At 48.5% G+C, this 26,594-nt stretch overlaps 1 protein-coding gene across 1 annotated transcript; it reads right to left on the reverse strand.

The window, feature by feature from the left end:
* Positions 1-416: 416 nt before the first annotated feature.
* LOC124695799 (LRR receptor-like serine/threonine-protein kinase RGI5) lies at positions 417-4,096 on the reverse strand. The gene is made up of 2 exons (XM_047228613.1): positions 1,267-4,096; positions 417-802 (listed from the first exon to the last, which is right to left on the reverse strand). Exons 1-2 carry the CDS (start codon positions 4,094-4,096, stop codon positions 417-419), a joined length of 3,216 nt encoding a protein of 1,071 aa, XP_047084569.1.
* Positions 4,097-26,594: the final 22,498 nt, after the last annotated feature.

Here is a 26,594-nt window from a genome sequence, read left to right on the forward strand (position 1 = left end):
TTAGTTCCTACAGTTAGGAGATTAGTTCTTGTCGAATTCGAAGATCCTACAGTTAGGAGATTAGTTTTTTTTGTCCTGCTTCGGTTGGATGCTGGCATCATATCTCTTTTCTTCAGTTTTGCAGTAGGCCTAGTAGGCGCATTTTTTATACCCAGCTCATCTCATGCAAGAAAACTGCAAACTGAGCAGAAAAAAGTGAACTGAAGAGCACGGTGATCAGTAATGTATTGCTACAGCAAACTAATAACCGAGAAATTCACCATTCAAGTTCCCTAGAATGAGCTACAACGCCATTTGAAACTGTACAAGAAACTACTAACCAAAGCTAGCTAGGCAATTATCAAAATCCTACTCTCTTTTTTCTTTTCCACCTCCAGTATCAGCATCTCCCGATCTCCAAAAGAACAATGCTCTAGTCAGCCTTCCTGGCTGCCAGGCTTGATGAGCGGCTGCTGCGACGTCTTAGCCCACTCCTCCGGCGGGCTCTTCACCTCCTTGAGGAAGGCCACCACCTCTTTCATGGTCGGCCGCTCCCCCGGTGCAGGGTTCACACAGAAAACAGCAATGCCCAGTGTCTGCAGCATCTCCTGGACTAGCTGGTCCGGCATGCCGCGCAGCTTCGGGTCCAGGATGTTCACTGCCGGCTCGTAGCTCCCCATCTTCTTCTTCGCCCACTCCACGATGTGAAGGCTGTCACTGTCCATCGGCTCGATGGCGCTCCGCCCGCTCAGGATCTCCAGAAGCACCACGCCGTAGCTATAAACATCACTCTTCTCGGTGATGTTCGAGGTGTATGCGTACTCTGTGAGGAGAAAAACAAGTGTCAAACCATTGTGCCCTAAAATCAACTATAGCTAGCAGAACAATAAGTGTAACGTGCATTGCTTGACATCAGTACAATTACTGAATCAACACAGCGTTGTGCTAAGCATTGGAATCAATGGCATAAACTCTACATGCATCAGTGGGCAAGGATGTTTGTGATATGAGAAATTAACAGCTATATATATTATTACTATGAAAGGACGATGTCAGCTAGTCCCTCACAAGCTTAAACCACAAGGATCGACAGTCAATGAAGTACCATGTTAAATTGTTAAGGTCACTAGAAGCAACCACAGGTCAAAGATTCTTGCATAGGTGTTGCTGCTCTTTTACGCTACTTTGAATGCTGAAGAACCATGTCTAAATGATGAAGAAAGTTTAGAAGAGTAGTGCAGTTTAGCAGGAATAACCCGAACAAAAAGTTTAGCAGGAACAACTTGCCTGGAGCAATGTATCCATAGGAGCCAGCGATCCGTGACATGGCGTGATGATAACTGGGGGAGTTCATGAGCTTGGCCAGCCCGAAGTCAGCCAAGTAGGACTCGTACTTGGAATCGAGCAGTATGTTGTTGCACTTGACGTCCCGGTGGAGTATTGCGGGGACACAGTCATGGTGCAGATAGGACAGCCCCTGCGCCGCCCCGATGGCGATCTTGTACCGCGTATCCCAGTCCAGGCCCCTGTTCTCCTTCAGGAGCTCCTGCAAGTTGCCGTTGGGGACGTAGTTGTAGAGCAGGAGCTTGACGGTCTTGTTCGAGCAGTAGCCAAGCAGCTTGACAATGTTCCGGTGCCTGATATGACCCAGTATCTGAATCTCGGCAGCGAACGCGTCGATGGGCTCCTCCTTGGTCGTCTTCCAGAGCTTCTTCACCGCGATGACATCCCCGTTGGGCATTTCAGCTCTGTACACAACTCCTGAGCAACCCTTGCCGATCACATTCTCATCTCTCAGGCATTCCAAGATGTTATCAACGCAAAAGTTGAGCTTCTGAAATGGCGTGAACGTCCATGGGTACGAGAAGTCGTTACCGCCCACGGCCGACAGGCTCGTCGCCTTCTCGCCCACAAGCCTCCTGCTCCTGGTGATGAGGATCCAGACCACGACAAGCAACAGCGTGATCGAGCCCAAAACGGCGCAGACAAGGATCACTGTCCTCACGGTCTTCATAGTGGTCTTGCGAACCGTGTCGGATGCACAAATGTGTCCATCATAGGACTCACATAGAGTGGGATTGTTGATGTAGGAATTCGATGACAATGTCTTGAAGAACGGTGTCACCGGGATCGCGCCGGAGAAGTTGTTGTACGAAATGTTGAGGGCCGTAAGGCTGGTGAGGGCGCCGAGCACCGAGATGCTACCATAGAGGCCATTGCTCGACAGGTCGAGCGACTGCAGCTGCGTCAGGCCAGACATCTCCTCTGGCAGCTCGCCGACGAACCTGTTCCCACTCAGGTCCAGGCTAATGCTCAGGCTTGACAACGCGCCGATCTCCGGCGGTATCGGGCCGGAGAAGTTGTTGCTGCTGAGGTCTAGCATGGTCAGCTTCTGCAGGTTCTGAATCGACCTGGGCAATGGCCCAGAGAGCATGTTCTTGCTGAGGATGAGCTTGTTGAGGTAGCTGAAGTTGCCGAAGCTCGCTGGCATCTCGCCGCCGAGCTTGTTCATGCTGAGATCAAGCTGCTCCAGGTTGACGAGCGCCCCGAACTGCGGAGGTACTGGCCCGGTGAAGCTGTTGTTGTGCACGTCGAGCAGCTCCAGCACCGTGATGTTGGCGAGCTCGGCGGGCAGCCGCCCGGTGAACCTGTTGGAGTAGAGGTCCAGGAACACCAGGTTCTGCAGCTTGCCAATCTCCCTGGGTATCTCGCCGACGAGCTGGTTCTCGCCGAGCCGGAGCCGGACCAACGACACGCAGTCCGCGACGCTCGGTGGAATGGGACCTGACAGCGCGTTGCCGAGCAGGAGCAGCTTGCTGAGCTTCTGGAGGCCGAAGACCTCGTCGGGAATGCCACCGGTGAGCCGGTTCCTGGACAGGTCCAGAGCATACAGGTCGGCGCAGTCGCCGAGCTCCGGCGGAATCGAGCCGGACAGGTCGTTGCCCCAGAGGAACAGCACCTGCAGCGCCTTGAGGTCCCCTAGCTGCGGTGGTATCGCCCCGGAGATGCCGTTCTTGTCGAGCTGCAGGGTGGTGAGGCTGCTGCAGTTGCTGAGCTCCGGCGGTATGCGGCCCGTGAGCTGGTTGTCCGACAGGTGCAGCTGCTCGAGCGCGGCGAGACCGCCGAGCGCCCCGGGCACCTGGCCCGAGAGGCGGTTGCCCGACAGGTCGAGCACCACGAGCGCCGAGCATGTGGAGAGCTCTGGCGGGATCTTCCCGGTGAGGGCATTGCCCCAGAGCAGCAGGCTGGTGAGCTTCTGCAGCCTCCCGAGGTCCGGCGGTATCGGGCCGGAGAGCTTGTTCATGTGGAGGTAGAGGTTGCGGAGCTCGGCGCACCCGCCGAGCGCGGCCGGCACGGGGCCGGAGATGCTGGTGTCGTACAGCGCGAGCGTCTGGAGGTTGACGAGGTTGCCGAGCTCGTCCGGGATGGGGCCGGACAGCCCCGTGGCCGCGCCGCCGAAGACGGTGAGGTTGGAGAGCGCGCCGAGGGAGGGCGGGATGGGGCCCGTGAGCCCCGGGTTGCCCCCGAGGCGCAGCTGCTGGAGCGCGGTGAGCGCGCCGAGGGAGGCCGGGATGGTGCCGTTGAAGAGGTTGTCCTGGACGCAGAGCACCTCGAGGGCCGAGAGGTTGGCGAGGGTGCGCGGGACGGCGCCCGTGAAGCGGTTGGAGTTGAGGAAGAGGTACTGCAGCGCCGACAGCGCGCCGAGCTCGGGCGGGACGGCGCCGTAGAGCGCGTTGGAGGAGAGGTCCAGCACGCGGAGCGCGGCGAGGGACGCGTAGGAGGGCGGGATGGGCCCGGAGATGTTGCAGGTGGAGAGGTTGAGCAGCTGCAGCGAGGAGAGCGAGGCGAGCGGCGGCGGGAGCGCGGAGAGGTTGAGGAAGGTGTTGGGCAGCGAGAGGGAGACCACCCGGCTCTGCGGCGAGCACGTGACCCCCTGCCAGGAGCACGGCGTCGCGGCGGCGGGGTCCCAGGAGGGCAGCACCGGCGACGGCGCCGTCGGGAGGAGGGACAGCAGCGCCTTGCCGTCTGGGGACAGTGCCGCGGCCGGCCGGAGCGCGGCCAGCGCGGCCACCAAGAGCACCGCCAAGAAGAACCGGGCGGCGCGCCGGTGCGCCATTGTTATTCCGGCGATCAAGAAACCAGCCGCGAGGAAACGGATTAAGAAGAGGTTCTCCTTGTACTATTTCTTATCGGGAGCGGCACGGTGAGCGAGCTCACCGCGGCATGGGATCGAGGAGCGGAGCTCTTTGCTTGCTAGTGGGAAGAGGAGCTGCGAGGTGGATGACGAGGCATGTGGGAGTGGAGTGCGAGGCAATGAGGCTTTGCTTTGAGCTGGTGCTTGCTTGAGCAGCACCCAACTCGCATATGGAGGAGGAGGATGCCGGAGACGGAGACGCTGCTCTCTGTCAGGTTTTTTTTAAGCTCTCTTCAGTTTAGCTTAAACCCTGGAATTGGGGGTTACTAGTAGTAAAACCTCGCCGGGTCTGGTCTTATCTGCGCTTCTTGGGAGCGGCGGAGTATTTAATGGAGGCTACGTGAGGTCTTCTCAAGTAGGTCGGGGCCTAGCAATGTCACTGCTGCTCACTGGGTCTTGTTTATTGATGCCGATTTTGATCTTTTGCTGCTTGGCTTTTGCGTCCGTGGTAAACCAAAATCCATTTCTTGCATCCTTTTTCCAGTTTTCCTCGAGAAAACATGCATTTGGGGACTTGTCTGCTAGCAAATCGTCCCTTACTTCGCCTCCCGTTGAAAATGGATTGTGTATATGTAGCTCTTTATTTTCAAATACTTCAAAATTGTATTTAATTTTTTTATAAAAGTCCAAAATAAAATTTTGAGGTAGTCAATGAGGAATGCTACACTGGTGTAAAATCTCGATACAAAATGATTTATATTCTTGGCTGCACGAAATTATCAAAATCTGAGAAATTTTATAGAATTGAAATGTGCATTATTTACTATAAAATTTGGGAGAACTTGTCATTTTCATGTAGCCTAGAACATGAGGCAGTTTGTATTGAGATTTTACACCATTGTAGTATACATAATTGGCTATTTCCATAATTCTTTTCGATTTTTTTAAAATTTTAAAGTACAAATTATGATTATTTGTAAATTAAAGGCTACGTGTAGCTCGGTCTCCGTTTTAAGTTTTCCTATGAAAATGCAGCTTAATCCTGTTAAAGTAGAAACTTGTACGGAGAAAAAAAAAAGCTCTCTTTGATTCATAGAGTAGGAAAAACATGAAAATAGGAAAAACATATGATTGGTATGTCATACCTAGTTGAACTCTATGAAAAGATGAATTCTTTTTAATTGCAGCAAATGAATTTTTATGAGGTATGTCCAAATGCGTGCTTTTTGTAGAATTTACGCTCCAAGTTTTCTATAAAATTAGTTTCTATGGGATATATTTCTATAAATCAAACATGTTATGTAGAAAATTTTGATAAGATAGAAATCTTACAGATATGGATCGGAGGAACTCTAACAGCATGCACCATGATACATAAGAGCATCTCCACTCGTCTCCTCGACGAGGCCCCCGAACGACGGTTTTTCCATCCGGACGGCGTAATTCGGCCCAGTCGCGCCCCCGGTTCCTCGTTTTCGTCCGGATTTGGGCCTAAATTCATCCGGCGATCCCACGCCATCCCCGGCCCCCCGGGGAGCGCTCGGGGAGTCCGGACGAAACGACAGCGCGGAAACACCGAGGAAACTTCCCGCGCGTCTGGTGGCCCCAACTTGTCGGCGAGAGAAACCGATCATCGTCCTCATCGCATCGTCTTCCGCGCGCTGTAAAAGCCTGCCGCCGGTCTGCATTCGCCGGCCACGCGGCGAGTTAATGTCGTCGTCTTCCGCGCACGCATCGTCTTCCGCGCGCAGTAAAGGCTGCCGCCGGTCAGCTCGCCGCGGACGCGTCGCATTCCACGCGGCATTAATCCCCCGCGCCAGCCGCGCCTATATACGCCGGTCCGCTCGCCGCGAGGCGCACCCCGTGCTCCACTCTCCCTCCACTCTCCCTCTACTCTCCCGATGGCGTTCTACGACGACGACGGCGCAGCCAACAACGGCTTCCCCCGCCGGTCGCTCCACGCGTGGGAGGGGCACCTCCTCCACCAGGCGGGGTACCCCTGCCCGCCGGACACGAGGCCTCCCGGCGGCGGGTGGCGGCTCAGTGCTGGCGGCGTACCAATCTCGCCGCCGCCTCGGGGCCACGCCCTCGACGTCGCCATCGAGGAGGCGCGGATGACCATGACGGACGAGGAGCGCGCCGACCCGCGCCACCACCCCGACAACTACACACGGTGGAACTCCTACTCCCTCCAGCGGTGGGAGCGGGAGCTGGCGGCCTACGATGGCCCGCCGCCTCCGCCTCCGCGCAACAACGCCGCGGGCCGCCAACGTTGGTGGAGCGCGCCGGGCCGGACACTCGAGGCCGTCCTCGAGCACATCGAGGGCGGAAACTTCCCGGTGCTCACGATGCCCCCTGCATCGAGGGCATCGGCGAGCCGCCGCCGGGGAAACGTCTGGCAGCCACGGCGCATGGCTGCCAGCTCGTCGTCTTCCGGATCGGCGCCGAGGTCATCCTTGGCACCGGTGAAGAGGGAGGCGACGTCGCCTTCGACGCCGGCGCGCGTCAAGAAGGAGCCGGCGTCTCCGCCGCCGACCAGAGGGCGCAGCAGCGGCGCCCTCGTCATCCGCGACCAACCCTCGCAGCCTGGGCGGAAGAGGAAGGCGGCGAAGAAGGAGGACGCCGTGGCTGCCACCAACGCCGCCGCAAATAGGCTCGCCGAGGAGGAGGCGAAGCGCGCGGAGGAAGCTGCCGTAGCGGAGGCTATCGCCAGGTCGCTCAACGACCTGGTGCCCGCCGACAACGCCCTCCCCGAGGACGCCGCCCTGGCGTGGTCCAGGCGCGACTGGGAGCGCGAGGAGGCGGAGCAGCAGCGGCGGCTGCTGGACCTGGCCGCCGCACGCCGACTCGCCGCCCGTGCCGCTCCAACCGCCGCCCGCGCTGCTCCAACCGCCGCCGACGACGTCGCGCGCTACCGCCGTCATGCGACACGTAGACCTCGAGTCCTCGGACGACGAATGGTACAAGCCATCCCCGGGGTGGGGAGACGCCGGCCAGGGCGCACCGCCGAAGGTCGAGGACGACGGCTCCGACGACGATGGCGGTGACTACACGGTGTTCTACCGCCATTTCGGCATGTAGAGCGCCGTGTTTTAAAATTAGCATTTGAATTCCCCTAGCCGAATTCGAAATATAATCGAATTCGGCCTCTATGTATTAACTCCGCCCATTTTTAGTCTAAATATCATTAAATTTAGTCTATATTCGCCCGAATTTAGCCGTAGTTTGTCAAGTTTCCGTTTTTCAAATTCGCATCGTCGTCTTCGCCTGGGCACGCGGCTGGGAAACTACTCCTCCCCACGCCAAATCTTCCTCCAATCCGGAGGAAAATTTCGCCGGATTTGGGCGTGGGGAGCGCCAACGAGTGGGGATGCTCTAAGGCAGATCTTTCGTAAAAGCCATATGCATTGATTGATGCAGAGCCTTGGGAGATTTTCCCATTTAAAAAAAATTAAGGAAGATCTTCTCTTATCCACATCATCTAAAGAAGACATTAGATATATGGGAGACATGTGATACAATGAAGAGAAATAGTCATCTACTATTATTTTATACTATACTAGATGATTTGTTACCTTTTTTAAAAAAACATAAAGGCTCAATCGAGTCCGACTTTGAATTAACAAAACCCTCAACCGGCTAGGATTACAGCGGAACAATAACACAACAAAAGAAAAAAAGGGGAGACCAGCTAGAGACACAAGCACAGGTGCTGAGAGCTAAAGCCTAACCAACAAAAGACCAGGCGGAGCAAATCCAGGCTCTAAACTGCACGGTCTACACAGGCGCCTGAGACTTTAGCTAAACATCGGCGGCTCAGCCCGAAACTTTAAGCACCAAGACGCCACTCTGCGGAATTGCCCAAGACCGAAGAGGTACACACATCAGCTAGCAGAAGACCACCAACACCCATGGGACTAGCAGACTGCGCTAAAGAGCAAACAAACCACCAGAGTTCAAAGGGGGGTAGCTTCACGACAGCCCACCAGAGTTCAAAGGGGGGTAGCTTCACGACAACGCCTCTAGGAAGGGGAATGGCGCTCGCGAGCCTTGCCGTTGTCGGCACAGGGATGAGCAATGCTTTTGCGGCAGCTTCAACACCCACACCAAGGAAGACCTATGTCTTTGCACCTGCCATCAGGACAACCGCCAACTATTGAATAATATCGGTGTCCCATGTGCCACGACACAGACTCCGATAGCCACCCTAGGCTCAAGAGAGGCCGCGCAAAATCGGAGGTACACCGTTTATAGTAAGCCGATCATAGCCTGACGCAGGGCATCGACGAGAGGGATTCCGCGGAGGACCTCGGCGAAATCGCAAGTCAATATTGCCGCTGATAGTATCAAGGGGACAGCAACTAGCGGCGGGATGTGTGTCATGGCCACGCCTCCAAGGAGTTAAACGACATCCGTAAGCATCGTCATCGACGGCAGTGGGCGAAGCTGAAAGTGCATGGAGCCCCCATGTGTGGTTTTGGTAATTAATGACAATCCCTATGGACTAATATTTGCATTAAGTTATATTTGTAGGTGTTATCCATAGGCAATGCTTGAACCATATGTTGGCTTCAAGGTTGCAATAATAAGAAATTGATGAAGGATATCAAGTGTCAAGTATGTCTTGAAGATGAAGATGAAGTGAGCCCTCAAGTTACTTCAAGACATCAACAGAAATGAAGTGCAAGTTCAAGATGAGCCAACTCGAAGAGATCATAAGCTTGAAGCTTGCCATGAAGAAATGAAGTGCAAGATCAAGATGATCCATCTTGAAGATATCCTTTGCTTGACTCTTGCCATCCATATGGTGATCATGGATATGTGAAGAAGCGCCGAAGAAGAAGCTCTCGCATGGTGGATTATGGGGGAGCAATCCACAAGACTTCGTCAAGCAAGCACAATCAAGAAAGGCGTTCCATCTTGTTGCGGTCAAGACCATCATCATCAAGCTCAAGTGGAATGCGCAAGGTTAAGGTTTGCTCTTGATAGGGTTTCTTTCTCACCGGTCTCATGGTGTAGTTGGAGACCGGTTTATAGTTTAGTTGTTGTACTATCAAGAGGGCTCTCGAGTGAGTAACTCGATCGTATTGTTCGGAGAGAGCTCAAACCTTTGCATCCTTACATCATCTTTCTTGGTTGTTATTTGGATCGTATCCATGTCACTGCTGCTCACTGGGTTTACACTTGTTTATTGATGCCGATTTTGATCTTTTGCTGCTTGGCTTTTGCATCCGTGGTAAACCAAAATCCATTTCTTGCATCCTTTTTCCAGTTTTCCTCGAGAAAACATGCATTGGGGGACTTGTCTGCTAGCAAATCGTCCCTTACTTCGCCTCCCGTTGAAAATGGATTGTGTATATGTAGCTCTTTATTTTCAAATACTTCAAAATTGTATTTAATTTTTTTATAAAAATCCAAAATAAAATTTTAGAGTTAGTCAATGATGGATGCTACACTGGTGTAAAATCTCGATACAAATGATTTATATTCTTGGCTACACGAAATTAACAAAATCTCAGAAATTTAATAGAATTAAAATGTGCACTATTCACGTATAAAATTTGAAAGAACTTGTCATTTTCGTGTAGCCTAGAACATGAGGCAGTTTGTATTGAGATTTTACACCATTGTAGTATACATAATTGGCTATTTCCACAATTCTTTTCGATTTTTAAAAAATTTAAAGTACAAATTATGATTATTTGTAAATTAAAGGCTACGTGTAGCTCGGTCTCCGTTTTAAGTTTTCCTATGAAAATGCAGCTTAATCCTGTTAAAGTGGAAACTTGTACGGAGGAAAAAAAAAAGCTCTCTTTGATTCATAGAATAGGAAAAACGTGGAAATAGGAAAAACATATGATTGGGATGTCATACCTAGTTGAACTCTATGAAAAGATGAATTCTTTTTTAATTGTAGCAAATGAAATTTGATGAGGTATGTCCAAATGTTTGCTTTTTGTAGAATTTACACTCCGAGTTTTCTATAAAATTAGTTTCTATGAGACATGTTTCTATAAATCAAACATGTTAGATAGGAAATTTCGATTAGATAGAAATCTTACAAATATGGATCGGAGCAACTCTAACAGCATGCACCATGATACAGAAGGCAGATCTTTCGTAAAAGCCATATGCATTGATTGATGCAGAGCCTTGGAAGATTTTCCCATTTAAAAAAAACAAGGTAGATTTTCTCTTATCCACATCATCTAGAGAAGGCATTAGATATATGTGAGACATGTGATACAATGAAGAGAAATAGTCATCTACTATTATTTTATACTATACTAGATGATTTGTTACCTTTTAAGAAAAACATAAAGGCTCAACCGAGTCCGAGTTTGAATTAACAGAGTCCTCAACCGGCTAGGATTACAGCGGAACAACAACACAACAAAAAGAAAAAAAATGGGAAGCCAGCTAGAGACACAAGCACATGTAGTGAAAGCTAAAGCCTAACCAACAAAAGACCAGGCGGAGCAGAGCCAGGCTCTAAACTACACGGTCTACACAGCTGCCTGAGACTTTAGCTAAACATCGGCCGCTCAGCCCGAAACTTTAAGCACCAAGATGTCACTCTGCGGAACTGCCCCAGACCGAAGAGGTACACACATCAGCTAGCAGAAGACCACCAACACCCATGGGACTAGCAGACTGCGCTAAAGAGCAGACAAACCACCAGAGTTCAAAGGGGGTAGCTTCACGACAACGCCTCTAGGAAGGGGAATGGTGCTCGCGAGCCTTGCTGTCGTTGCCTATTCGACAATACCTCGGAGGAGGGATCCTCGCGACGGGGAGAAGAAGTAGGGGCCATAGGGCGGAGAGCACTCGGGACGGTGGTACGCGATTTACCCAGCTTCGGAACACCTGCTCGATGACAGGGCCTACTGCTGCTTGTCTGGAATTATCTGGGCGCTTTCGCGTTGTTATAATGAGTTGTGGTTGTGCCTCTAGGGCTCCCAGGATCCGGCTTATAAAGGCGCACGGATCTAGGGTTTACATGGAGAGTCCTAGCCGGATTACAAGTTGCCTAACTACGGTACAATATCTTTCCGTGCACGTCAAGGATCCGCCTTCCATCTATGTCATACTGGATCCGGGTCCCTCATGGGCCTTCACGGATCCGGCTTCATCCGAAGGTCGGTTAGGATCCGGCTCCCTGATCCTGGGCCGGACTTCACCCTTCATGATCAACAACAACTGGGCCGCCCGATGGGCCACATGCCACATCACCTTCTGTGGGCCACCCGGGCTTGCTGGATCTAGGCACTATCGATGGTACACCCATGAAGTATACCCACAACACTTGCCGTTGTCGGCACAGGGATGTGCAATGCTTTCCCGGCAGCTTCAACACCCACACCAACGAAGACCTATGTTTTTGCACCTGCCATCAGGACAACCGCCAGCTATTGAATAATATCGGTGTCCCATGTGCCATGACACAGACTCCGATAGCCACCCTAGGCTCAAGAGAGGCCGCGCAAACCGGAGGTACACCGTTTGTAGAAAGCCAATCATAGCCTGACGCAGGGCATCGATGAGAGGGATTCCGCGGAGGACCTCGGCGAAATCAGAAGTCAATATTTCCACTGATAGTACCAAGGGGACAACAACTAGCGGCGGGATGTGTGTCATGGCTACGCCTCCAAGGAGTTAAACGGCATCCGTAGACATCGTCGTCGACGGCAGTGGGCGAAGCCTTGCAGTGCTTTCGCGGACACACCATCGCGCACGCTAATGTCCCTGCAGGCCAAACTCCACGTGACCAAACCAGTCGAGCAGCTCCGAGACACACCATCCTTGCGGTCATCAGACTGGCTGGAGAGGATCAAACCAGCAGCAGCGGCAAGCCGTCACCATGCCATTGCAGCACCACCCCACCAGCCAAGGATCCCAAGCCCTCACGAGCCGGAGAAAACCCGAGAGAGACACTAGATGCCCCGGCCCCTGCCGAGAACACCAGAATGCGGCCCAGACCTAGGCCCGCCAGCCCAGATCTGGGCCAGCCACCGCCATCCCATGGCCACGGTCAAGATAGCACCGGACCGCGCCAACCACCAGCAAACCGGGGCAACAAGAGCCAGCATGAGTCTCGACCACCTGCTGGAGGCGGAGGACACCACCAGACCTTGCCGGGAGCGGGCGAGAGGTGTCGCCATCCACCGTCACGAGGTGGACATGCACAGCCCAAGCCCCTGCCCATGACTGCGGCTAGGGCGCCAACCACCGGCTCGACACCGCAGCCCACGAGACGATGGTGCTCAGAGAATTCCCCGCCACCGCACACCACCACCCACGCTGCCCGGAAAACGTCTCCCTCCGCGAGATGGGAACCCGTCGGGGCGTGCCCACCCCTACCCGCCGTCTTAGACGGTCGGGCGCGGCCACCACTGCCGGTGGCGGCAGGACGGGGGAGTCGAGGGGATTTCGGTTTTATGGTTAGGGCTCTCCGGAGCCGCTCGCCCGAGCGGCCCGTGAGAGAGGGGGGAGTCCTAGCTATCTCCCGTCGGTATCCTTGTTGCGTCTACCGTTCCCTTCCACATTATGCGCTCTGATCCGTTAGCTAATGAAAGGCAACTTTCTCTTTTATTATTTTTTTTCAGCGGAATAATGTGGATGTAACAAATGATGTATTCTACAAATGTGTAATCCTCAGTGCAAGATCCATTATATTCCAAACTATATAAAAATAACAAAGTGCGAATCTTAGTATGGTGAATACTGCACATTTCAAAACTATATAATTTGTCAGATTTGGTTAGTTTTTAGTAGTAGCTTAGAATACAAAAAAAAAAGTTCTCATTGAGATTTTTCATGTTTGAAGTATAAATCGTCGGCTACATTCAGAAACTTCTCCTCATTTCATTAAACTACAAATTATGATTTTTGATTTTTTTTAAAATAAAGAGCTTAATGTGGTCGTTTGCAGTTTTCGTGGAAATGTTAGCCACATCCAAGGAAGAGATTAGTGTACCGCCGTGACAAGCGTGTAAGAACCGCGCTAGTGACAAAAGCCTTGTGGGATTGCATCGGGATAAAAGTAATCCGATACCTAGGACTAGGAGCTGCGCCACGTGACATAGCGCCGCGCGCTCTTGTCCTGTCCGTCTTCTCCTCCTCCGGCGAAAGCATGGCTTTTCCTGCTCCTTTTAATGAAAGTTTTTCTTGCCATGACCAAACGTCCTTTCAGGCTCTAGTATAGCACGGGTCAAGACTCAAGAGTTGCGTTGCTTAATTCTCACGGGTTATTATTGGCACTAGATCAATTATTAGGTCACACAAAACACGCAGCGCTGCGACAACGCCGCGCACAAAAACATCGCCCGGAAATAGGGGGCGTATCGGCCAAGCTGCGTACTGCATGCTTGCATGTACAAAAGCCATTGTCCTAGCTAAAGTATTCTGCTACTCCGGGCCACTTGATGGCTGTGTTCCAAAATTAATCTTTTCCTATGTACTCCTCTCTCATTACCAAATTGTCTTGCATATAATCCTTGCTTTTTAAAGTTCGGTCCAGGACTATATAGAAATAAATATAAATGTCTAAATATCAGATCCGTATCGTATTTTCCGTAGTTACTTTGTCTAACTTTACCAAATTTTACTTTAACCAAAAAATATATATGCAACATATGATATAGAAAGGATGGAGTAGCTGATAATGTAAAATTCCTGAACCCAGGATTATAAACAACACTCCATATACACATTAGGCCCTCTCTCTTAAATGTAAATAGAGACTAATTTGATGGCATGCATTGTCGGACCTCAAATTATGTAGGTAAATTGCCAATGTCCTTTTTAGAACAAGCAGCATGCCCATGTTTCCCGAACTGAGCTATGTTCCTCCATTGGGAGACGACATGTCCATCAACTAAGTAAAGTCCATCCAAGATTTTCTGGTCCACCGCTTAGAAGTTGAATTTTAAAAAATGGATTAAAGATCAGAAGAAATATGATGGGAAGATAACATTTTCCCAGGTTTAGAATAAGTAAGACTGTTTTCTCGTGCATAGTACAATACCAGGAAAAGTAAGTAGTACTTGTTGTGGCCCTTTATAGATACAATATAACTCGAAAAGATTTGGTTGGATAGAAGTAAGCTAAAACCTACATCAATGTTTTGAGTTGGGGTCCCAATTCCGCTAAAAAGTCACGCAGATTTTTATGGATTGATCCATTCCATAGAATAAACTGGATTCCTAGAGGCTAACCTTTTAGTTTAGAGTGAATTTCATCTTTTACCCACTAGTTTACCATATGTGAAAACAATTACCCCATTTAGCTACAATTCATCTCGGTTACCCCATTTACTCCTTATATTGATGTTGAGAATGTGGCCTATGTTGTGTGCCATGTTGTGAGCATATTCAATCGTTCTAAGATACTGGGTAGTTATATTAATGTTGAAAAATAAGGCTAGCTTTGGTCAAACATATGCTATGTGTTCTAGTATTTCCCATGGGAGAAGTTTTTTAAACATATTTCAAACTACATCGGTCCAGCTCTGCCTTAACCCCATCTCTCTTGAGCTAGGAGTGTGTGTTCCTACTTACCTTACCAGTGGCGAATCTAGGATGAAACTGAAGGGTAGGCTCAAGGAACAAAAACGATACTTTAAGGGTATATTGTCCCTATGTGTGGTTTTGGTTATTAATGAAAACCCCTATAGACTAATGTTCTCATTGAGTTTATATGAAGGAAAATTCCATAGGTACTACTTGTAGTCCATATGTTGGATTCAAGTATGGATGCCATGAAGATAAACATATACCTTTAGTATTTGCATCAAGATCATCGATTTGAAGAAATATATGTGATATGATCAAGAAAAAGAAATGAAGATGGAGTTCCTATGTGGAACTCAATATTAGCCATGCTCTAGCTTATGTGTTAAGCAATGAATGATCAATATCTTGATAGTTTGATTCCAAGTGAAGCAATCAAGATATGGCTCTAAGTCGGTGTCATGATAGTCTCATGAGTTGAGCTATGGTTGATTAAGATTTAGAGCATGCAACCAAATGAAGAGTTCTTTATACACCTCAAGATAATATGATAGAGCATGAGAAGATACAAGGTTGACCAATACAAAGAGAGAAGAATAGATTCAAGTTTGGTCAACACATGAAGCATAAAGAATGTGCCGCATGAAGTCATGTGGCATGGTAAGCTTTGTCAATTATGCTTTATGAACTAACCCATCATATATGTGCCCTTGTGTTGTCTATGTGGGTTAGGTATCTTTCCATGGGCATGCATCATAAGTGAGATCTCATATAGCTCATGAGAGGGTGACGTCAAGTGGTGTTCATCATCAAAGTTGAGTTGGGCAAGTTCAAGATGAGCATCTCAAGAGGATCACATGCTTGAAGATGGTCATCCATTTGGTGATAATGCACGTGTGAAGATGTGCTTAATGAAGCTATCCCATAGTGGTGTATGGGGAAACATTTGTGAGTCTTCACGAAGCAACAATGATCAAGTGAGGCATTCCGGCTTGAGTAGAGCTTGAAGAGTTATCATCAAGATCAAGCGAGATGCGCAAGGAAAAGGTATGGCCTTGCTAGGTTTTTCTTTTACCGGTCTCAAGGTGGTTGTTGGGAGACCAGATTATAGGATAGATGGCCGCACTATCAAGAGGGGCTTTCGGTTGGGTAACTTGATCACATCGTCTTAGGAAGCTTAATCCTTTGCATACTATGCATATCCCTATTTCTTCTTTGTGTTTCTCTATGTGAGATTCTTGAACTTGTTGCTAGCTTTTCAACAAGCCCAAGTTCATCGAAAACGTAATGCGCATGCATCTTCTATCGCGTTTTCATGTTTGAAGGTTTTACCGGTTTGATGTTTTATAGATAGGCCAAACCTTTTATATTATTTTTCTTACTCAATGGTTGGACTATGATATTTCTATGCATAATGTTGTAGAGCTCGTTGTCGTGATTCCAACGAGCCCAAGATCATTGAAATCGGAGTCAGGATGCAAAGTTATCGTGTTACTGGCGTGTGGCTCGGCCTGCCGGGCAGCCCGGTACCTGGCCCGGCATGCCGGGTAGGATACCAAAAATTCCAGTACCTGCCGGGTTCAAGATCTATTTTGGCCCAAACAATCATACTTTTGAGGTGCTATAAAAGGGGCTTTTCCCCATTGTTCTTCAGGTTCTTGAGCACGTTTTTGACAACCATTGTTTAATCTCTTGAGCCTACTTCCTCTCCCTTCCCTCCTATGATTTTTGCATATTCTTGGAGGATTTGAAAGAGGAGATCTAGATCTACAACCTCCTCCAATCCATTCCTCCTCTAAGTAAGGGAAACTCTTGGAATCTAGATCTTGGAGTCATTTGTTGATTTCCTCCATTGTTCTTCCTCTCTAATTCCATCCTAGCATTTGTTGTTTTGGTGGGATTTAAGTGTGAAGGATTTGAACACCTTTGGTGTTCTTGATTTTGCATCCTTGCATAAGTGTTGAGCTCTCCACCACGATTTGTTCGAGTGAGAGACCGTGAGCTTGTTACTCTTGGAGAGTGACCTCCTAGTTGGCTTGGTTGGTGTCTCGGTGACCTCTTCGTGGAAGGTTGTAAAGGGGCCCGGGCTTCTCCTTCATGGAGCTTGTGAAGTGGTTGTGGAGCTTGCCATCTACGGAGTGGAGGAAAAGCTAGCCATAAGGAAAGAGCTATTCCTTCGTGGGATAGGCTCGGAGAAGAAGGTGAGCCTTCGTGGTGTTGGGAAATCCTTCATGGGATCCCCACCTCTCCAAATATGACGTACCTTCTTGCAAACGAAGGGAACACGGGAATACATCTTCGTATCCGCGTGCCTCAGTTATTTCTATACCCAGGCTTACTTTCCTTTGTGATAGCCATCGAGCTTGAAGTATTTATTATATCTTGCTATCACTTGTTGTTCATATATATATTGTGCCTATTGACAAGGGATTAACTTATCAATGCCTACAAGTTGTTGACTAGAGTTTTAGTCGAAAGTAGAGTGCAAGTAGATCTCGAAGGTTTCAGCCGAAAAGTGCTCGACGATATGAAAACTAGGGTTTCGTGAGTCAATGAATCGATGCTTTCTTTGTCCCTCGACTCCCCCTTATATAGGAGGCGGAGCCGAGGGATTCGTAATACACAAGTTACAGAGTCCGGGAGGGTTTCCAACCTATCCCGCAAGATTACAAGTAGTATTTCCTAATACAACTCTAACTTTCCTTAATAATAACTTGGGCTTCCGATTCTTCTTATTCTTCGAGTCGTGGGCCTTCAGTAAACCCCGGGTACCATCTTCGGCAGGCCCATTGGGGATGCCTATGTCAGTAGCCCCCGAGATTTTGCTTGAATCGCAGAATCAGGGAAAATCTCCAACTTTATATTCATTCAATAGCTCTGCCGAATTTTATCACATATCTTTGTATACGTAATTATATATTGTACAGGGATAATGGTAGTTGGGGCTAGTTCATCTGACGGATCAGGTACTAGTTAACTGCTCTAGTGGCAATCCACAAAAACCTACTTCAAGATCACGTCCCTGGACATGATCTCGGGATACCGGTGTAAACTTCGACAGTGCCGCTAAAGGTCTTACCATTCTGTCGAGTCCCAGTCATATTTTATCGGGTACCTAACGCGTCCGTTAGGATTTTTCTTCGTATCTGTTGATACGGAAAAAGGTAGCAAACCGACATCAGAGACGGCGCCACGCCACTCAGAACGGATCTGGGGTCTTACCTTCGCAAAGTTTTGCGGCATTCAGAGATTGTTCGCAACTTTGGCGCTCTGAGAATATTTTGTCGAGTGCTTTTTCGGCTGTTGGAATAGCACATTTTATTGAGTCAACGGATGACTTATATTGCCCTCCCGATGGGAGTATATGTAGAGTTATTTATATAACTCGAAATATGCTCACTTTTTCTTCTTCCCTCTCTCTCTTTTTTTTTTATAATTTCATCGGGCACACGAACAGCGTTCCCGATGGGAGTAGCCCCCGAGGCTACATCCAAGGACTTGTGCTTGGTTGTAGGCTCAACGCCTTATGCTGCTATATTTTCCTTCTTTCTCGAGGTTTTCATATCTATCGGGTGCGCGACCAGCGCTCCCGATGGGAGTAGCCCCCGAGGCTATGAGCAATTACTTGTATTTGATCATAGGCTCTCGCCATTTCTATTTTGTCATACTCGACTTTTTCATTTTTCCAAAGTAGCCCCCGAGCATTTGATCAAAAACTTGTATTTGACCAAAGGCTCTCGATATAATTAATAATCTTCTGCTGCCGCCATTTTTATGAATCTTCACAGCCGCGATTTTCTCTTGCCAAGGTGATATCATTGCTGACGATAGCCACGATCACTGTATCGGGAAGACGCGAGAGCTGCTCTCTCTGTCTTGCGGGCCCAAAATCTCCATCAGGTTGACACGTCGTGCAAGTGGGGGACACACGTCCTCCACTTTTCCTGGCGCACACACTGTAGCGCATGTTCCGTTCGTTCATTGTGAAATTACGTTGTTACCCCTTATCCACGTGTACATCATCCATCTCACAATTTCTCCATCCAATGGTGCGTCGATTCGCCGCACCCCTACTTAAGGCCATCATCTTCCTCCGTTCGCACTTTCGCTCGCGCCGCACCCCTGCTTTCCTCTGCAAAAATCCTCCATTGCTCCCATCATCTCTTGCGCTCAACCACGCTCGCGCCTTTCTCCTCCACTTTTGTTGATGCCACCGCACGCGCGGCTCACCAGGCACAGCACGCCCGAGTCCAAGATGGTGACAACGGATCTGGGGAGCGCTGAGTGGGAAAGATCTAAGATCTCCGCCCAAGACATCAACTTGCTGAAGAAGCTTGGGATCAGCAAGAAGAAGGAGTCGCTGCTCTTCCCCAGCGAGGAGAGCTATCCCTCTCCTCCAATCCAGTACCGGGTCAGTTTCGTCGACCACCTCATCCGCGGTCTTTCTTCTCCCATTCACGATTTTCTGCGTGGGTTGCTTTTTGTTTACGGATTGCAACTTCACCATCTTACTCCCAACTCCATCCTCCACATCTCGATTTTTATCACTCTTTGCGAATCCTTCCTTGGAGTCCAGCCTAACTGGGCTCTATGGAAGCACATTTTCCTCCTTCGCCGTAATGGCTCTCCCAACGTTGCCTACAACATAGGCGGCGTTGTTATCTGCGTCCGCCCTGATGTCGAATACTTCGATGTCAAATTCCCTGACTCAGTTCAAGGGTGGCGCAAAAAATGGTTGTACATCCACGAGGAAAGCCACGACTCGGCGGAACACAACATTCCCCCTTTTCGATGTCAACGAAAAGATCTATCGCCGCCGGTCTTGGGATGCAGAGGCTAGCGACGAAGAAAAAGCGGCAACAGAGGCGCTGATGACACGCATCCACGAGCTTCAAAATACCCGCGGACAAGAACTGTCGGGTATCCAAATCACGGCATATTTCCTTAGGATTAGGGTGCAGCCTCTGCAAGCTCGCAAAAACTCCCTTTGGTTGTATGCTGGCGACAAGGATGTGGATCGCCTGTCGATAGATTTACCGGTCAAGGACTTCGAAAAACTTGTCCGGAAAATCTCGTCGCTCAGCAAGAAAGACACCGTCCCGTCATCTTGCCGTGTGACACCATACAACGCCACCAACGCGCTCCCGCAGGTAATATTTTTATCGTCTGCTTATTTGCTCAGTTCTCTTCTCTTTCTTTTGACTGCTACTTCTTCGACTGCTGTTAGTGATACAAATTCCTACCGATGCTTTCTCTATTTTTGTCCAAAACCACAAAACTGCGTCGCCTCTTCCTCTCCTTCCTGAAGGTGGAGAAGTCGAAGAGCACGCAGTCATTTCTAAAGACACCCAGGTTCCTCCTCATCCTGAGAGCGAAGTCGCGGTTTCGCACAAACCCGCAGCTTCCTCTGAAAAGGATTATGAATCCGAGGCTACCGCATCGACACACTCCCCCCCTCTGCTGTTTCTCCAAGGAACAAAATAACAAGGGACGAAGTTGCCGATTCTGGCACCTCCAAGGCCGGCACATCTCCTGCCGAAGAAGTTGGTCCTTCTGAAAAAAAGACAACTTTCAACCCTTACGAGGATGCCCTTGTCAGCTCGTTAGTACTTACTATCCTTTGTTGCTTGCTCTCGATATTTTTATCTATGTTGCTTCTTATACTGTCGCCTTTTTATTGTAGTGGTGACGAGGACGAAGATCCAGTTGTTGACGCAACTGCTCGAACGAGTACGTCGCGTACTTTAGTTGTCTCCGAGGCTCATCCTGATGGAGATGAAACCTCGCCTCCTTAGCAAGATAACGAGCATCCAACTCCAGCTGCGAGCCCCCGTGCCCCTTCGCCAAAGAGGGCTAGGGTCTAGCCAACCAAGGAGCCTACCTTGCTACTTGGTAGCTCCACGACTCCTTCAATGGATGATGTAAGTTATTCACTTCTTCTTTTATGTTCCCGAATATTTCAATGCTGGCGACTCTTCTCTGTTTTTCTGCTTCTATCTTCCTTTTGTTGTCGAATTTTTTACTTCCTATATTGATGTTTCTTTCTCTCTCTTTCTTTGCAGCCTTTGATGAAGGAGTTTATCCGTCTCGGTACCCAATTCATCGGGTACCGTGACCATGCTAAAAAGCTCAAAGGTACTATTTTTACTACTGCTTCTTCTGCTGAATAGATTCTGTCATTATTTTGGCATGACATTTTACTGTCGTTTATTTTGCCAGAGTCTCTTGCTGAAGCCAACAAGCACGCTGATTCTCTTGCTCTTAAATTAGAGCAAAGTGAAAAGGCTCGTAAGAAAGCTGAAGCAGATGCTGCCTCTGTCGAAGATCTTCGACAAAGACTTCATGATGCGGAAACTTCTTTGAGCGACAACATAGCTGAGCAAACTGCTCGTGAAAAAGAAATCCTCAGTCGCGTGCAATCACAGAGTCGACGTTTTCTTAGTAAGTACTCAAATCCTTGCTATTTCTTCGGGTTGTCATATTTTTCCTGGCGCACTTTTTTTGACGAGCTTTCTTTTGCTTGTTTTTAGGGAAAACGCATCAGGATTTCGACTTAGAAATTCCTGAAGGTGACCGGCTTCTTGACGCGCTTTCCCTCCTTGAATTTCATGGAGAGGAGGCACGCGAAGGCCTTGCTGACGCCGAAACAGGTCTATTGAAGCTTTTCCCCTACTTCTTTGCTAAGAAAGAAGAGCCCAAGACTTTTACTGCTCTCGCCAAATGCTTCAACTCGAAGGAAGATCTTGGGCTCAATATGCGACAAGAAGGCCTGAAGATTGGTGTTGAAGGCACCATTGCTTTGGTTGCGGACAGCCAACAAAACGTCGACTGGGCCAAGGTTGGCGATATAAAGGAGATGGAGACGAAGAAATGGCAATCTTTGATTAAGGCTGCCAAGCCAAACTCAAAGCCAATCCTTGCCTTCCTTGGCTGCAAGCCAACTCCCGCTCCCAGTTCGTCGAAGCCGGAGGTCAAGTAGACCACTATGTCTTTCTTTTGTTTTCTCTTTTCTTTTGATGCTGTCGCCAGAGTAGCTTTGGCGACACCTGTCTCACTAGTTCAGTAGGGTACCCTCCTTTTGTAATGCCTTGTAAATACTTTAAAAATCAATGGAAATCTAATTTGCTTGATGATTGATGTCGAAACTTTTATTTTCAGTTGATATTTGATAACTACACTTCAACTCCTCGTCCCTCCGATGTTTTTCCTGCTTCCTCCTACTCGAAGAAAATGTCTGTTGATAATGAGTTTGTTAAAGATTCTTCGAGTAAGGGTTCAACACAAGACTTGGAAGAACTTCGTCAACAGCTTCAGTATATGAAGAAGCAGACACTTATAATAATGGACCAGTCTCGAAAATCATCCGAAAAGGAGAAAGTTGCGCTACAGCAGGCTCAGGAGGCCATAGCTGCCAAAGAAACCGCCGTTGCTGAAGCTGCGCAGGCTACCTCCCGAGAGAATTTTATGCTTGAGTTGATGACTGAAGCAAGTTTGGAACTAGCAGGTATACTTCTTAAACCAAAACTTCTTCTGTTTTTCCTTGTTTTTATCCTTTGTAATTCTTGTGCTGTCGCCAAATAGGTCCCTTTCTAGACGCTGCTGACGGGTGGACACAAGGACAAATTTCCTTGTTAATCTGTCACTTGATCATGGCTCTCTTTTCTGGGCTACTCCGGAACGCACCCGACAAATTGTCAGATTTCAGGACCGCTCTTGTCAAGTTCGTGAGTTCCTCGATTTCTGTACAAGAACCTTGTCTCTAGTTTATAGTACCATGTTTCCTCGTAACAAAATACCGGACACTCTTCCTGCTTTAATGGAGAAATTCCGGGATGCCCCTCGTATCCATAATTTTGTGCGGGCTCAGCTATCTGCTGGTGCAAGATTCGCCATGATTATGATACAAATCTGCTACCCGAAATTAGATCTGACAAAAATTGTCACCAAGTGTCTGGCGAAGCAAATGAAGCGGAAAAGGAACATCGACAAAATCAATGATATTGTAACTCCTGTAGCCGAAGAAATGATGGATGAACTTCTTCGGATGGACTCGGAATTCTTTGTAAAAGGTAGCTATGCTGAACATAAGACTGGTGCTACAAACAACGAAGGTGTAACCATAGATGATATACTAGGTAGCAACTGAGTTGTACTATATTGCGGGAATTCATATATATTTTTGTGTCGAATTTTTCTTGATGATGAGGTTGTCTATATTGTATGATGTAATCTATATTGTAAAGCCCCCGAGCCTTTGGCCGGAGCTTGAGCTATGTTTTATGCCCCGATGAATTTACTATTTTGCGAGAGTATATATTTTTGTCGCCATGGGTTATGAGCCCCCGAGCCTGTCGACGAAAAAAGATGTATGTCTCCAATATCTTTTACTATATTGCAGCACCGCGAGCTCGCCTCATTAAAAACCTTTCAGCCCCACTCGGTGCCCTGAAAGGAAAAGAGTGCGTCTGAAAACTCGCGGGTGTTTCAGTACATTGTATTTTTACAAGGAAGACTATATTTCGACTCTAAGCGTAAAAACGCCTGAGTTGCGCCACGTTCCAAGGATTTGGCTCGGCAGCTCCTGACTTCTTGTCCTTTATCCTGTACGCTCCTCCTTCAATAACTTCTGTGACGATGTAAGGGCCAAACCACGGCAACTCGAGTTTTTCGTGGCTTTTTTGATTGAGCCGTAGAACTAAGTCGCCGACCTGAAAGGATCTTGGTCGCAAACGTCGACTGTGGTAGTTTTTCAAGTCTTGCTGGTACTTGGTGACCCGCGATAGTACTTCGTCTCGAGCTTCGTCAAGTGCATCGACATCGTCTTCTAATGCTTTTCTGGAAGCTTCTTCATCGTATTCCGTGACTCTCGGAGAATCATGCTCTATTTCTATCGGCAGTACTGCCTTGGCTCCATGGACCAGAAAAAATGGAGTCTCCTGTGTCGCTGTATTTGGTATTGTTCGAATACTCCATAACACACTCGGCAGCTCCTCTGGCCAAGTATGCCTAGCTTTTTCCAGTGGTCCTAATAAGCGCTTCTTGATACCATTGCAGATGATACCATTGGCTTTCTCGACTTGACCATTGGTCTGCGGGTGCGCAACTGACGCAAAGTGCAATTTGATGCCCACCTCTGCACAATATGCCTTGAATTCCTTGGATGTGAAATTACTGCCATTGTCCGTGACGATGCTATGAGGTACTCCAAACCGAAAGACAATGCTTTTCACGAACTTGATTGCCGACGCTCCGTCTGGTGAATTTATCGGCTTTGCTTCTATCCACTTGGTGAATTTGTCGACAGCGATGAGCATATACTTGTATCCTTGTGGCGAGGCCTTGTGTAATTTTCCCACCATATCGAGGCCCCATCGATCAAAGGGCCAAGACAACGGTATTGGCATCAACTCCGCTGCCGGAGAATGAGGTTTTGCGGCAAATCTCTGGCAAGCGTCGCAAGTTCGCACTATCTCCTTTGCGTCCTCGATTGCTGTCAACCAATAAAATCTTGCTCTGAAAACCTTGGCCGCGATAGCTCGACTGCTTGCATGATGACCACATATTCCTTCGTGTACATCCTTCAGCATTATCCTCCCTTCTTCGGGTGTGACACACCTTTATAACACTCCCGAAATACTTCGCTTGTACAACTCCCCTTTGACCACAGTAAAGGCTTTAGATCGTCTAATAACTCGCCTTGCTTCAACGGGATCGTCGGGTATTTCTTTCCTTAGGATGTATGATATGTACGCTTGCATCCATGGAATCTGCACCATCATTACTAGGTCCTGTTCCTCTTCTTCTTATGTCGCTTCTTTTAGAGCCCCCGAGGGTTTCTCATCCTTCTACTTCTTCTGTACTTTCTTCGGTTTTGTAGATCTCTCGGCTATCTCTTTCTAGAACATGCCTGGTGGAATTGCGAGACACTGTGACCCAATGTTTGCAAGAACATCGGCTTCATCATTGCTCAGCCTGCTGATGTGATTTACTTCGCATCCATCAAACAGCTTCTCTAGCTCGTTGTACACTTCTTTGTATGCTACCATACTATCATTGACTGCATCACACTGGTTCATGACCTGCTGAGCCACCAATTGTGGGTCACCGAATATTTTTATTCGAGTTGCACCACAAGCCTTCGCCATCTTCATCCCGTGTATAAGAGCTTTGTATTCTGCCTCATTGTTAGACGCGTTTGGAAACGTCATCCGTAACACATACTTTAATTTGTCGCCTTCAGGTGATATTAGTATCACGCCTGCTCCACCTCCCTCTAATCTCTTGGACCCGTCGAAGTTCATAGTCCAGGTTCTCGATAAATCCGGGGGTCCTGTATTTTGTAGCTCCATCCACTCCGCGATGAAATCTAGCAGAATTTGCGACTTTATTGCTTTTCTTTTTTCGTACGTGATGTCCCGAGGAGAAAGTTCTATTCCCCAAAGGGAGACACGACCCGTAGCCTCTGGATTGTTTAGTATATTGGATAAAGGCGCCTCGTTGACCACTATTATCGGATGTGCCGAAAAATAGTGCCGCAATTTTCTTGCGGTCGTAAACACTCCATATGCTAGCTTCTGGTACTGCGGATACCGCTGTTTTGAAGGCGATAAAACTTCACTGATGAAATATACCGGCCTCTGTACTCCATGGAGTTTTCCTTCTTCCTCTATTTCGACTACAAGCGCTGTGCTGACCACCTGAGGTGTGGCTGCAATGTATAACAAGAGGGGTTCCTTCTCCTTAGGCGCCACCAAGATTGGTGGTGTCGAAATTGTGCGTTTGAGGTCCTCGAAAGCTCTATCTGCCTCTTCGTTCCACTGGAACTTCTCTCCTTGCTTGATCAAAGCGTAGAACGGTAACGCCTTTTCTCCCAACATGGTGACGAATCTACTTAAAGCTGCGACTCGCCCAGTTAACTGATGTATTTCTTTCAACTTCGTTGGCTTTCTCATTGTTACGATAGCTTGAATTTTTTCTGGGTTAGCCTCAATCCCTCTTGCTGAGACTAGGAACCCAAGAAGTTCTCCCGCAGGGACGCCGAATGAACATTTTGTCGGGTTCAGCTTCAGGCAGAACTTGTCAAGGTTGTCGAAAGTTTCCTTTAAGTCCTCGATCAACGTTGTCCCCTTTTTTGATGTTATGACGACATCGTCAATGTACACTTGTACGTTCTTTCCAATCTGTGTTGCAAAGCACTTCTGCATCATCCACTGATATGTTGCTCCCGCGTTTTTCAAACCAAAAGGCATTGTTCTGTAGCAAAACACGTCGTAAGGTGTAATGAATGTTGTCTTGACCTCATCTTCTTCTTTTAGCCTGATCTGGTTATAACCAGAATATGCGTCCAGGAAGGAAAGACGTTCACATCCTGCCGTGGAGTCGATGATTTGATCGATCCTTGGGAGGGGAAAGTGATCCTTGGGAAGGGAAGGACTTTCGTGTTTTTCTTCGGGATCAACACTGGGTTAGCTATCCAAGTGGCCTCTGTATGCAGCTCTTTAATAAACCAGCTTCTCTGAGTCGATCAATCCCTGACAAAGATAGCTTTGCGGTTTGGTTCCGAAAAATGCCGCAAAGGTTGTTTAATTGGTCTCGCTATTGGATCCAAGTTTAGGTGGTGCTCGGCAAGTTCCCTGGGTACTCCTGGCATGTCAGCTGGACACCATGCGAAGATTTTCCAGTGCTCACGGAGGAACTCGATGAGCGCGCTTTCCTATGCGAGGTCCATGTCTGTCGCGATGGATGTCGTTTTCTTTGGATCTGTCGGGTGAATCTGCACCTCCTTGGAATCTTTCGTAGTGTTAAAGGTTGATTCCTTGTTAGGCCTCCCTACATCTGGCAGCACATCATAATCAGTCGTGAGCCTTGACGCCATATATTCTGCTTGCATCCCGAAAGTTTCTGACAGTCGATGAAAATCTTTGTCGCATTTATCGGCTAACACAAAACTTCCTTTGACTGTAATTGGT

This window comes from Lolium rigidum, chromosome 3, assembly GCF_022539505.1.
Source record: "Lolium rigidum isolate FL_2022 chromosome 3, APGP_CSIRO_Lrig_0.1, whole genome shotgun sequence".
NCBI classification, from domain to species: Eukaryota; Viridiplantae; Streptophyta; class Magnoliopsida; order Poales; family Poaceae; genus Lolium; species Lolium rigidum.